Source organism: Oncorhynchus masou, chromosome 31 (assembly GCF_036934945.1).
Source record: "Oncorhynchus masou masou isolate Uvic2021 chromosome 31, UVic_Omas_1.1, whole genome shotgun sequence".
NCBI lineage: Eukaryota > Metazoa > Chordata > Actinopteri > Salmoniformes > Salmonidae > Oncorhynchus > Oncorhynchus masou.
Genome location: NC_088242.1, coordinates 53,157,673 through 53,172,559, shown reverse-complemented (window position 1 = coordinate 53,172,559; position 14,887 = coordinate 53,157,673). Strand labels below are relative to the sequence as shown.

Genomic DNA, 14,887 nt, shown 5'->3' with positions numbered 1-14,887 from the left:
AAACATTTTGAAAGATTTACAGTTCATATAAGGACATCAGTTAATTGAAATAAATTAGGCACTAATCTATGGATTTCACATGATTGTGAATATAGATATGCATCTGTGGTCACAGATATATAAAAAATAAAATAAAAAGTAGGGGCGTGGATCAGAAAACCTGTCAGTATCTGGTGACTACCATTTGCCTCATGCAGCACGACATCTACTTTGCAGAGTTGATCAGGCTGTTGATTGTGGCCTGTGGAATGTTGTCCCACTCCTCTTCAATGGCCGTGCGAAGATGCTGGATATTGGCGGGAATTGTCATCCACGTTGATCAATGAGTGACATGTCTAGTGAGTATGCAGGCCATGGTAGAACTGGGAAATTTTCAGCTTCCAAGAATTGTGTACAGATCCTTGTGACATTGGGGCTGTGCATTATCATGCTGAAAAAGTGGCGATGGTGGCAAACGTGCCTCAGGATCCCGTCACGGTATCTCTGTGCATTCAAATTGCCATCGATAAAATGCAATGGGTTCCTTGTCCGTAGCGTATGACTGCCCATACCATAACCTCATCATGGGGGACTCTGTTCACAACGTTGACATCAGCAAAACGTTGGCCCACACGACGCCATGTCTACCCGGAACAGTTGAAACCGAGAGTCATCCATGGAGCCTACACTTCTCCAGCGTGCCAGTGGCCATCAATGGTTAGCTTTTGCCTACTGAAGATGGTTATGATGCTGAACTGCAGTCAGGTAAAATCCTGGTGAGGATAACGAGCATGCAGATGAGCTTCCCTGATACGGTTTCTGAAATTCTTTGGTTGTGCAAACCCACAGTATCATCAGCTGTCCTGGTGGCTGGTCTCAGATGATCCCGCAGGTGAAGAAGCCGGGTGTGGAGGTCCTGGGCTGGCGTGGTTACATGTGGTCTGCAGTTGTGCGGACCGTTTTAAAACGTTGGAGGCAGATTATGCTAGAGAAATTAGCATTCAAGTCTCTGGCAACACCTTTGTGGACATTCCTGCAATCAACATGCCAATTGCACGCTCCCTCAAAACATGAGACATCTGTGTCATTGTGTTGTTTGACAAAACGGCACATTGGCTGGCCTTTTGTCCCCAGTACAAGGCGCACTTGTGTAATGATCATGCTGTTTAATCCGCTTCTTGATATGACACAGCTATCAGGTGGATGGATTATCTTGGCAAAGGATAAATGCTCACCAACAGAGAAGTAAACTAATTTTGGCACAACATTTGAGAGAAATACGCTTTGAGCGTATGGACAATTTCGGGGATCTTTTATTTCAGCTCATGAAACCAACAGCTTATATGTTGCGCTTATATTTTTTGTTCAGTATAACAAAGGCCCATCGACCATAAAGACATGACAAATCACAATGGACTGACATCGGACCGTGTTACCATCACCATAGCGATATCGCCACTGTGGACCAGAACAATGGCAGTTATTCACATTCAACATCTGGAGCATAAAGAGTAACCCACTTTTCCTTGTTTTTGCTTTGCTGAAGCCATTTGTGTTGCATAATATCCACGGTCTTAATCTTCATGGAAAGCAAGTACATACCTTATTACTAATTATTAAATTAGGCAGATCATATTCTTTGGATAACTCCTGGGTGGGTAAGGAAGTGAGTCCAAATAAATGTTCACACGTCATAACGATTCATTGCAATATTGACTGTGAAACAACGGTGGAAATGGGGAGAAATTAAGTATTACCATCGCTGGTTATCCAAAAAGCTCAGGCTCTGGTGCAGAATTAAAAATCAGTACATCTGAAATGGTAGTGGCAGGGGAAAGAGTGACCCCTGAAATCTTTATTGATAAACATTGCTGATTACCATCTCCAAAATATAGAGGAAGAAAAATGTGTCACGGTCTGGTATGACAATGTGCACATTCAGAGTAGGACTACTCATTGTAGCAGTACATTTAACAAACCTAATACTGTAGCTAAAACCCCTTACTTACTAAATCAATGGTACCTGATACATTGTTGGTGCTCAGGACATTAAAGTGGCACCCACCCACATACCATTGCACCATTCTTAACAAAGGGCCCATTGAACACAAATATTCTCCATATTTGGCCAAATCACAGTTGATGCTACACTATTTTATGTTATACAGTGTCAGCTTTAGTAATTTTTGGAGCCACGGCTTTCAATGTGAATGTGGTTTGACTGCATCCTGACCCTAAAGCCTCTGGATAACATTAATGTCAAGTGACATGTCCTAGTTTCGTAGATACACTATATACAGACACAGAAGTACATGGACACCCCTTCAAATTAGTGGATTTGGCTATTTGTTGCGGAAATGTGTATAAAATAAATGTAAAAAAAAATTGAGCACACCGCAAAAGATGGCGCCGAAAAACATGGCTGACTTTTACATTCTCCCAACCACTTGTGCTATTTTTTTTATTTTTTTGAGTAACTTATTTTGAACATAATGTTGCTGCTACTGTCACTCATGACCAAAAATAACTTCTGGACATCAGTACAGCGATTACTCACCGCGGACTGGAATAAACTTGTACTTTTAACGAGTCCGACGAGAAGGATGTACTGCTTTCACTGGAAAAGGCCCAGAACAGGACCTGTAATTTGCTTGAAGAAAAGACGCAGGAAAAGGGGCCGCAGATGGGGCTGCCTTTGAGAATCCGTTGGCGAGCGAGTAAACTCCCACTACTATTTGTTCTTCTTGCTAACGTTCACTTATTGGAAAATATAAAATGATGATCTACGATTAAGATCATCCTACCACCGGGATATTAAAAACTGTAACATCTTAAGTTTCACCGAGACGTGGCTGAAAGACGTTACGGATAATATAGAGCTGGCGGGATTTTCTATGCACCTATAGAACAGAGAAGCTATGTCTGGTAAGATGAGGGGTGGGGATGTGCGTCTATTTGTAAATAACAGCTGGAGCGCGATGTCTAATATTAAAGAAGTCTCGAGATATTGCTCGGCTGAGGTAGAGTACCTTATGATAAGCTGTATACCACACCATCTGTCAAGAGAGTTCTTATCTATATTATTCGTAGCCATCTATTTACCACAACAGAACGAAGCTGGCACTAAGACCACTCTCAACCAACTCTGTAAGGTCATATACAAAGAAGAAAATGCTCACTCAGAAGAGGAGATCCTAGTGGCCGGGGACTTTAATGCAGGCAAACTTAAATCAGTTAACACATTTTTACCAGCATGTCACATGTGCAACCAGAGAAAAACAAATCCTACACCACCATTACTCCACACACAGAGATGCATAGAAAGCTCTCCCCCGCCGTCCATTTGGCAAATCTAACCACAATTCCATCCTCCTGATTCCTGCTTACAAGCAAAAACTAAAGCAGGAAGTACCAGTGACTCGCTCAATACGGAAGTGGTCAGATGACGGATGCTACACTAAAGGACTACTTTTCTAGCACAGACTGAAATAGGTTCCGGGATTCATCCAATGGCATTGAGGAGTATACCACCTCAGTCATCGGCTTCATCAATAAGTGCATCGACGACGACGTCCCCACAGTGACCGTACATTCATATCCCAACCAGAAGCCATGGATTACAGGCAACATCCGCATCGAGCTAAAGGCTAGAGCTGCCGCTTTCAAGGAGCGGGAGACTAATCCAGGTTCTTATTAGAAATACCACTATGCCCTCAGACAAACCATCAAACAAGCAAAGTGTCAATACAGGACTAGGATTGAATCCTACTACACCGGCTCTGACGCTCATTGGATGTGGCAGGGATTGAACACTATTACGAATTACAAAGGGAAACCCAGACGCCGAGCTGCCCAGTGACCCAAGCCTACCAGACGAGCTAAATGCATTTTATGCTCGCTTTAAGGCAAGCAACACCAGCTGTTCCGGATGACTGTGTGATAACGATCTCGGGAGCCAATTTGAACAAAACCTTTAAAACAGGTCAACATTCACAAAAACGCTGGGCCAGATGGATTACCAGGACATGTCCTCAAAGCATGCGCTGACCAACAGTCAAGTGTTTTCACTGACAATATAAACCTCTCCCTGACCGAGTCAGTAATGCCTACATGTTGTTTCAAGCAGACCACCATAGTCCCTTTGCCCAAGAAAGCAAAGGTAACCTGCCTAAATGATTACCACCCCGTAGCACTCACGTTGGAAGCCATGAAGTGCTTTGAAAGGCTGGTAATGGCTCACATCAACACCATCCTCCCGGACACCCTAGACCCACTCCAATTCGCATACCGCCCCAACAGATGACACAATCTCAATCCACACTGCCCTTTCCCACCTGGACAAGAGGAACACCTATGTGAGAATGCTGTTCATTGACTACAGCTCAGCATTCAACACCATAGCACCCACAAAGCTCATCACGAAGCTAAGGACTCTGGGACAAAACACCTCCCTCTGCAATTGGATCCTGGACTTCTTGTCAGGCCGCCCCAGGTGGTAAGAGTAGGCAACAACAAGTCTGCCACGCTGATACTTAACACCGGAGCCCCTCAGGGGTGTGTACTTAGTCCCCTCCTGTACTCCCTGTTCACCAATGACTGTGTGGCCAAACAACTCCAACACCATCATTAAGTTTGCTGACAACGACGAGACGGCCTATAGGGAGGAGGTCAGAGAACTGGCAGTGTGGTGCCAGGGTAACAATCTCTCCCTCAATGAGAGCAAGACAAAGGTGCTAATCGTGGACTACTGGAAAAGGCGGGCCAAACAGGCCCATCAATATCGACGGGGCTGTAGTGGATCGGGTCGAAAGTTTCAATTTCCTTGGTGTCCACATCACCAATGAACTATCATGGTCCAAACATACCAAGACAGCCGTGAAGAGGGGACGACAAAACCTTTTCCCCCTCAGGAGACTGAAAAGATTTGGCATGGGTCCCCAGATCCTCAAAAGGTTCTACAGCTGCACCAGAGAGCACCCTAACCGGTTGCATCGTTGCCTGGTATGGCAACTAACGGCATCTGCCCGCAAGGCACTACAGAGGGTATTGCATACAGCCCAGTACATCACTGGGGCCAAGCTTCTTGCCATCCAGGACTTATATAAATAGGCGGTGTCAGAGGAAGGCCCTAAACATTTTCAGCGACCTCAGTCACCCAAGTTATAGACCGTTTTCTCTGCTATCGCACAGCAAGCGGTACCGGAATGCCAAAGCTAGGACCAAAAGGCTCCTCAACAGCATCTACCCCCAAGCCATAAGACTGCTGAACAATTAATAAAATCGCCACAGGACTATTTACATTGACCCCCCTGTTTGTACACTGCTGCTACTTGCTGTTTATATTATCTATGCATAGTCATTTCACCCCTACCTACATGTATAAATTACCTCAACTAACCTGTACCCCCGCACACTGACTCGGTACCGGTACCCCCTGTATATAGCCTTGTTTTTGTGTTACTTTTTATTATTATTTTTTACTTAAGAAAATATTTGCCAAATAGACTAAACTCTTCTTGAACTGCACTGTTGGTTAAGGGCTTCTAAGTAAGCATTTCACGGTAAGGCCTACACTTGTATTCGGCGCATGTGACGAATAAAGTTGGATTTGCAATCTCCATAGATAAACATTGGCAGTATAATGACCTTACTGAAGAGCTCAACGGCTTAATACGGCACCGTCACAGGAAGCCACCTTCCCAACAAGTCTGTTCGTCCAATTTCTGCCCTGCTGGAGCTGCCCCGGTCAACTCTAATACCCTGACTACACCGATCGCATTGCGTGCGTGAGCGTTGCAAAATAAATGTAGGAATCTATGCTATTCAATTATTGCACACACTGCTCGCGAACGTCTGCGTTGCCAAGGGCTAAATTAGAAGTAATTCCTATTGCTGATGCAGATTGCGCTGCAAGTCCTCCCCCTCCCATCTCCTTTTGGTTCACAGAAGCAGGTACCCACATGCCATCTCCTCATTGGTTATACCCACGTGGGTGACAGAGACTATGCTGTTGAATTGCTGTACTATGTTGTAATAGCAACAATATCAGACATTATAAGAAGTCAGGCACCTGATTTTCAGAAAAGCAGCATACTGATCCATGACAGGTGGGGTATGAGGTACAAATGACACAGCAAATAGGACGCTGCTTGATGAAACCCCAGTGTGTCTTTGAAAATGTCCCCTCAATATTTAAAAGGATTCATATTGAGGGAAGAACATACCTGAAACGAGAAGCACCCCCTACTGCAATCACACTCTCCACTTTGGCGGCTTGACAAAGATGAATCTTTAAAAGAATAATAATAACAGGGAGGGGTGGGGAAAACAGTGCTGTAGGAGAGAAAGATATGGATCATGCATTAGTATCATGAGTTACCAAAAATGACGATCTATTCAACTAAGATAGATTCTAATGCTGACTTTGCCTGGTGCAACAACTAGGTAGCTAACTTCAATTATACGGGAAAAAAATATATATATATATAACGCAACACGCAACAATTTCCTTGATTTTACTAAGTTACAGTTCATATGAGGAAATCTGTCAACTGAAATAAATTCATTTGGCCCTAATCTATGGAATAAAATGACTAGGAAAAGAGATGCATCTGTTGGTCACAAATAGAAAATTAAAATGGGCCTCGGGATTTGTCACATTATTTCTATACCACCTCCACCATGGGGTACTCTGTAAACAACGTTGACATCTGCAAACCGCTCGCTCGCCCACATGCCATAAAAGCGGTCTGCGGTTGTGAGGTCGGTTGGACATAGTGCCTCATTTTCTAAAACGACATTGGAGGCGGCTTATGGTAGAGACATCTATGTTCATAATTCTATGGCAGCAAATATGGTGGGCATTCCTGCAGTCAGCATGCCAATTGCACACTTCTTCAAAACTTGAGACATCTGTGGCATTGTGTTGTGTGACTAAACTGCACATTTTAGAGTGGCCTTTTCTCCCCAGCACAAGGTGTACTTGTGTAATGATTATGGTGTTTAATCAGCTTCTTGATATGCCACATCTGCCATGTGGCTATATTATGTTGAAAATTTATAAAATGCTAAATAAAACAGGTATGTACTCGCTTTGGTAACGTGATATCAGCAATTTGTGATATAAGCTAGCTAACAATAACTCATGCTACCTCAAACGTTAACTACCCAGCATACATTGAACGTAGCCGCGAGATAGTTAGCTAGGAGGAAGTATTGTGTTCAACTGCTGGTCATGTCATTAATTTGTGGAAAACAAAGATGTTCGTAATGTTTCAATATGTGTCGATAAAACACCGGTAACCGCATGGCAGCATTAAAACATGACCATGTTATTCCATCACGACGCCATTTTATGCAGTAACGTTAATCAGCTGGCGAGGATAGCTGGATTGCATCGGGCAGCCATTTTGGATAAAATGATGCGAATTTGTAAGGAATTGCAAACTTACCTTCACTAAAAGAACTTCAGTTTTATTGTTTGGGTGGCCACCAAAGAAGAAATGTAAAATCTTGAAAATAAAAGCAAATTTGGAAGCGTGAGAAAGCCAGCGATATCAGGTACGAAAAGTAGCTAGCTAGCTAGACGTACACTGTCTGCTGCTTCGTGCTGGAGAATAATGATGCGTTCAAGACAACTGGGAACTCGGATATTTCCGAAGTCAGTGCGTCCTAAACAACAGAAGTCGGAGGGGAAAAAACAGCTCAAACTCGGGAACTGTGACTTCTTTCTGGAGATCTGTTTTGCCGACCACGAAGATCACTGACGTTATGGTTCGACCTTTATTCTTTCGAGTTCCCAGTTGTCGTGAACCGATTGAAGTCAGAAGTCAGAGTTTTCCGAGATCCCAGTTGTTCTGAATGTGACATTAGACTAAAAAGTAGCCTATCTTCGACGTCATTCTTGAAATTTCACAATATGCTGTGTCATTTTTAAGAAATGGGGTGTTATTCAATTGTTGTGGAGTGTGCAACTTTTCCCATCAGTCTAAATCTCACGAACAAGCCCGGAAACTTTTATGTCCACAGCTTCTCCCCACACAAAACACCTATGTAGAACAACACATATTTTTGTTAAAACCTCTTTATTCTTCCCTAAGTGGTTAGACAAATATTTGAAATTTATTTATTTGATAAAGGGAATATATGCTCTTATAGAACATTTTTTGAAACGACTTCCCAATACATGATTCTATATACAGTTGAAGTCGGAAGTTTTACATCCACCTTAGCCAAATACAATCCTAGTAAAAATGTGTAGGCCACGTTGCTCACACATGCTTTTTCAGTTTGGCCCACAAATGTTCTATTGGATTGAGGTCAGGGCTTTGTGATGGCCACTCCAATACTGTGACTTTGTTGTCCTTAAGCCATTTTGCCACAACATTGGAAGTATGCTTGGGGTCATTGTCCATTTGGAAGACCAAATTGTAACCAAGCTTTAACTTCCTGACTGATGTCTTGAGATGTTGCTTCAATATATCCACATAATTGTCAATCCTCATGGAGCCATCTATTTTTTGAAGTGCACCAGTCCCCCCTGAAGCAAAGCACCCACACAACAATAATGCTGCCAACCCCATGCTTCACGGTTGGGATGGTGTTCTTCGGCTTGCAAGCGTTCCCCTTTTTCCTCCAAACTTAACGATGGTCATTATGGCCAAACAGTTCTATTTTTGTTTCATCAGACCAGAGGACATTTCTTCAAAAAGTATGATCTTTGTCCCCATGTGCAGTTGCAAACCATAGTCTGTCTTTTTTTATGGCGGCTTTTGAGGTTATGTCGATATAGGACTTGTTTTACTGTGGATATAGATTATTTTATACCTGTTTCCTTCAGGTTCTTTGCTGTTGTTCTGGGATTGATTTGCACTTGTCACAACAAAGTATGCTCATCTCTAGGAGACAGAACACGTCTTCTTCCTGAGCGGTATGACGGCTGTGTGGTCCAATGGTGTTTAATACTTGCGCGCTATTGTTTGTACAGATGAACGTGGTACCTTCAGGCATTTGGAAATTGCTCCCAAGGATGAACCAGACTTGTGGAGGTCTACATTTCTTTCCCAAGTTCTTGGCTGATTTCTTTTGATTTCTCCATTATATCAAGCAAAGAGGCACTGACTTTGAAGGTAGGCCTTGAAATACATCCACAGGTACACCTCCAATTGACTCAAATTATGTCAATTAGCCTATCAGAAGCTTATAAAGCCATGACATCATTTTCTGGACTTCTGAAGCTGTTTATAGGCACAGTCAACTTAGTGCATGTAAAGTTCTGACCCACTGGAATTGTGATACAGTGAATTATATGTGAAATAATCTGTCAGTAAGCAATTGTTGTAAAAATTACTTGTGTCATGCACAAAGTAGATGTCCTAACCGACTTTCCAAAACTATAGATTGTTAACAAGGAATATGTGGAGAGGTTGAAAAACGAGTTTTAATGACTCCAACCAAAGTCAAGTCAAATCAAATTTTATTGGTCACATACACGTTTAGCAGATGTTAATGCGAGTGTAGCGAAATACTTGTGCTTCTAGTTCCGACCATGCAGTAATATATAACAAGTAATCAAACAATTTCACAACAACTAGCTTATACACACACACAAGTGTAAAGGAATGAATAAGAATATGTACATAGAAATATATGGATGAGCGATGGACGAACGGCATAGGCAAGATGTAGTAGATGGTATAGAGTACAGTATATATATATGAGTAATGTAGGGTATGTAAACATTATATAAAGTGGCATTGTTTAAAGTGACTAGTGATACATTTATTACATCCAATTTTGAATTATTAAGTGGCTAGAGATTTGAGTCAGTATGTTGGCAGCAGCCACTCAATGTTAGTGATGGCTGTTTCACAGTCTGATGGGTTTGAGATAGAAGCTGTTTTTCAGTCTCGGTCAAGCTTTCATGCACTTGTACTGACCTCGCCTTCTGGATGATAGCAGAGTGAACAGGCAGTGGCTTGGGTGGTTGTTGTCCTTGATGATCTTTATGGCCTTCCTGTTACATCGGGTGGTGTAGGTGTACTGGAGGGCAGGTAGTTTGCCCCCGGTGATGCATTGTGCAGACCTCACTACCCTCTGGAGAGCCTTACGGTTGTGGGTTGTCCCCAAATGCAATATATTTGTGCTTATAAAATCTCTAGAATTAGAAAATAACAAAAAAATATGTATTCTTACAACTATATAATAGGTTTATGCAATTGTAACCCCTGACCTTATTCAATTTATTTTGAGGTACTTTAACTTTTGAACCTGCAATTAGCTTGTAGTTATTTTGTTGTTTTTGTTTATTTGCCTTAAATTTATTTTATTTTGTTTCTTTAAAAAAACATCCTGTTTTTATTTGTTATTGTATTGTAATTCAACATTAAAAAAAAACAATCTTCATTGTTCACGCAATTCATTGCTATGTCTCTTTTAGCAGATCACAACTAAGAAATAGTTTGTAGGCGATACCTAGTCTAGGAACATGCATATATGTTCATATCTTACAGTCAAAGACAGTATCTTTGCTGTAGTTACACAATTAGTGGTTATAAAATAAAGGTAACCGCCCCTTGTGGTTGATTGACGTATCTTTCACTCAGCAGCAGTGCAGGAAAGGGATTTGAAAAAGTTTATGAAATCTACAAGAAATAGCAGCAGTCCAGTGGTGTAAAATACTTAAGTAAAAATACTTTAAAATACTACTTAAGTATGTTTTTTTTGGTATCTGTACTTTACTATTTATATTTTTTACTACTTTTACTTCACTACATTCCTTAAGATTTTTTAAAACTTTTTACTCCATACATTTTCCCTAACACCCAAAAGTACTCGTTACATTTTGAATGCTTAGCAGGACAGGAAAACAGTCCAATTCACGCACTTATAAACCAAACATCCCTGGTCATCCCTACTGCCTCTGATCTGGCGGACTCACTTTTTTATTTATTTATTACACCTTTATTTAACCAGGTAGGCCAGTTGAGAACATGTTCTCATTTACAACTGCGACCTGGCCAAGATAAAGCAAAGCAGTGCGACAAAAACAACAGAGTTACACATAAACAAACGTACAGTAGAAAAATCTATGTACAGTGTGTGCAAATGTAGAAGAGTAGGGAGTTAAGGCAATAAATAGGCCATAGAGACAAAATTATTACAATTTAGCATTAACACTGGAGTGATAAATGCGCAGATGATGAATGTGCAAGTAGAGATACTGGGGTGCAAAAAGAGCAAAAATAAATAATAATATGGGGATGAGGTAGTTGGGTGTGCTATTTACAGATTGGCTGTGTACAGGTACAGTGATCGGTAAGCTGCTCTTTCAGCTGATGCTTACAGTTAGAGAGGGAGATTTAAGACTGCAGCTTCAGGGATTTTTTTCAATTTGTTCCTATCATTGGCAGCAGAGAACTGGAAGGAAAGGCAGCCAAAGGAAGTGTTGGCTTTGAGGATGACGAGTGAAATATACCTGCTGGAGCGCGTGCTACGGGTGGATGTTGCTATCATGACCAGTGAGCTGAGATAAGGCGGAGCTTGACTTAACAAAGACTTACAGATGACCTGGAGCCAGTGGGTTTGGTGACATATGTAGTGAGGGCCAGCCAATGAGAGCATACAGGTCACAGTGGTGGGTAGTAAATGGGGCTTTGGTGAAAAAACGGATGGCACTGTGATTGACTATATCCAGTTTGCTGAGTTGTGTGTTGGAGGCTATTTTGTAAATGACATTGCCGAAGTCAAGGATCGGTAGGATAGTCAGTTTTACGAGGGTATGTTTGGCAGCATGAGTGAAGGAGGCTTTGTTGCAAAATAGGAAGCCGATTTAATTTTGGATTGGGGATGCTTAATGTGAGTCTGGAAGGAGAGTTTACAATCTAACCAGACACCTAGGTATTTGTAGTTGTCCACATATTAAGTCAGAACCGTTCAGAGTAGTAATGCTAGTCGGGCGGGAGGGTGCGGGCAGCAATCGGTTGAAGAGCATGCACTTAGTTTTACTAGCATTTAAAAGCAGTTGGAGGCCACGGAAGGAGTGTTGTATGGCATTGAAGCATGTTTGGAGGTTTGTTAGCACAGTGTCCAAAGGGCCAGATATATACAGAATGGTGTCCTCTGCGTAGAGGTGGATCAGAGAATCACCAGCAGCAACAGCGACAACATTGATATATACAGAGAAAATAGTCGGCCCGAGAATTTAACCCTGTGGCACCCCCATAGAGACTGTCAGAGGTCCGGACAACAGGCACTCTGATTTGACATACTGAACTCTGAGAAGTAGTTGGTGAACCAGGTGAGGCAGTTATTTGAGAAGTCAAGGCTATTGAGTCTGCCGATAAGAATGAGGTGATTGACAGAGTCAAAAGCCTTGACCAGGTCAATGAAAACGGCTGCACAGTACTGTCTTTTATCGATGGCGGTTCTGATTTCATTTAGGACCTTGAGCGTGGCAGAGGTGCACCCATGACCAGCTCGGAAACCAGATTGCATAATGGAGAAGGTGGGATTCGAAATGGGATTCGAAATGGTCAGTGATCTGTTTGTTAACTTCACTCGAAGATTTTAGAAAGGCAGGGCAGGATGGATATAGGTCTATAAGAGTTTGGGTCTAGAGTGTCTCCACCTTTGAGGAGGGGGATGACCACGGCAGCATGCCAATCTTTGTGGATCTCAGACGATACAAGAGGTTGAATAGGCTAGTAATAGGGGTTGCAACAATTTCGGCAGATAATTTTAGAAAGAGAGGGTCCAGATTGTCTAGATTTTGCAGCTTTTTCAGAAAATCAGCTGTTTGGATTTGGGTGAAGGAGAAGCGGGGGGAGCCTTGGGCAAGTTGCTGCCGGGGGTGCTGAGTGTACACATTGTATGATTTTTAAGTAATTAATTGACATTTTATTGCATGACATAAGTATTTGATACATCAGAAAAGCAGAACTTAATATTTGGTTTGCAATTACAGAGATCATACATTTCCTGTAGTTCCTGACCAGGTTTGCACACACTGCAGCAGGGATTTTGGCCCACTCCTCCATACAGACCTTCTCCAGATCCTTCAGGTTTCGGGGCTGTCGCTGGGCAATACAGACTTTCAGCTCCCTTCAAAGATTTTCTATTGGGTTCAGGTCTGGAGACTGGCTAGGCCACTCCAGGACCTTGAGATGCTTCTTATGGCTGTGTGTTTTGAGTCATTGTCATGCTGGAAGACCCCGCCACGACCCATCTTCAATGCTCTTACTGAGCGAAGGAGGTTGTTGGCCAAGATGGCCCCATCCATCCTCCCCTCAATAGATGCAGTCGTCCTGTCCCCTTTGCAGAAAAGAATCCCCAAAGAATGATGTTTCCACCTCCATGCTTCACGGTTGGGATGGTGATCTTGGGGTACAAACGCATCCTTCTTCTTTCTCCAAACACAGCGAGTGGAGTTTAGACTAAAAAGCTAAATTCTTGTCTCATCAGACCACATGACCTTCTCCCATTCCTCCTCTGGGTCATCCAGATGGTCATTGGCAAACTTCAGATGGGCCTGGACATGCGCTGGCTTGAGCAGGGGGACCTTGCGTGCGCTGCAGGATTTTAATCCATGATGGCGAGTGTGTTACTAATGGTTTTCTTTGAGACTGTGGTCCCAGCTCTCTTCAGGTCATTGACCAGGTCCTGCCGTGTACTTCTGGGCTGATCACTCACCTTCCTTATGATCATTGATGCCCCACGAGATGAGATCTTGCATGGAGCCCCAGACCGAAGGTGATTGACCGTCATCTTGAACTTCTTCCGTTTTCTAATAATTGCGCCAACAGTTGTTGCCTTCTTATCAAGCTGCTTGCCTATTGTCCTGTAGCCCATCCCAGCCTTGTGCAGGTCTACAATTTTATCCCTGATGTCCTTACACAGCTCCCTGGTCTTGACCATTGTGGAGTCTGTTTGATTGAGTTTGTGGACAGGTGTCTTTTATACAGGTAACGAGTTCAAACAGGTGCCTGTTTGACCTCTACATGCTTTGTAAGTAGGAAAACCTGCAAAATCGGCAGTGTAACAAATACTTGTTCTCCCCACTGTAGTTGACACTAAAAATGCTTAGCCATGGTTGGTTCCACACATCCCATGCAGATTGGGGCATCATAAGCCACTCTGGGTATATCCTTCCTTTATCTGCACGGTTTGTTGTCTTAACCCCACCCTGACTTAGTTTCCCAGATGCAAGGTTGATTTTGAGACAATGGTGGACTGTTCTACTCCTAAACTATCCCTAGTAAAACACATTCTTGTTTTTGTAATGCAGTCTTTAACTAATTTGTCAGCTAAAGCCATCTGTGGTGACCATATGCCCAGATTAGCTGCAGGGAACTAGAGTGGAAACCATAAAAACACAGACACTAGTTGGACAGAAATATCTTACCATTAGTTAAATATTAATTGTTAATCTGTCACAACTTCCACCGAAGATGGTTCCTCTCCCTGTTCGATCGGCGTCGCCGGCATACTAGCCATCAACGATCCCTTTTCTTTTTGCATTAGTTTTGTCTTTGGTTCTTTCACAGCTGGTTTCATTTGCTGTCATTTCTGTGTGTATAATTACCCATGTTGCCTGCTTAGGTTTGTGCGGGATTATTCGTGTTATGTTGCTTGTTGAGGTTGTGCCTGTTTATTTTCAAGTTTTATACAGGGTGTGTATAAGTTCTAGGAGCGTTGTTTTTCCTCCTTCCGTGAGTAACAGGTTTCTCTTTTGTCAAGAACGTTTATTTTGGTATTGTACCTGACCTATGTTTTTGTGGACTTGCCTATTAAAAAACGCTACTCGGACATCTCTGCTCTCCTGCGCTTGAGTCCTTCACCTACAACTAGACACAATAGCATAACAACCATTAATATCAAATGAATCAGGTAAATACGTAATTCTTCTCAC

The 14,887-nt window shown here is 42.5% G+C and overlaps 1 protein-coding gene across 1 annotated transcript in view; it reads right to left on the bottom strand.

Moving 5' to 3' along the window:
• LOC135524964 (eukaryotic translation initiation factor 4 gamma 2-like) overlaps nucleotides 1-13,743 on the bottom strand; it is a 31,229-nt gene extending 17,486 nt beyond the window's left edge. Inside the window, exons 1-2 of the mRNA XM_064952781.1 lie at nucleotides 13,584-13,743; nucleotides 6,204-6,312 (exon numbers count right to left, since the gene is read on the bottom strand). Coding sequence (XP_064808853.1) covers nucleotides 6,204-6,312; nucleotides 13,584-13,743 — 269 coding nt within the window. The remainder of the gene's footprint in view (nucleotides 1-6,203; nucleotides 6,313-13,583) is intronic.
• Between the last annotated feature and the right edge of the window lie 1,144 nt (nucleotides 13,744-14,887).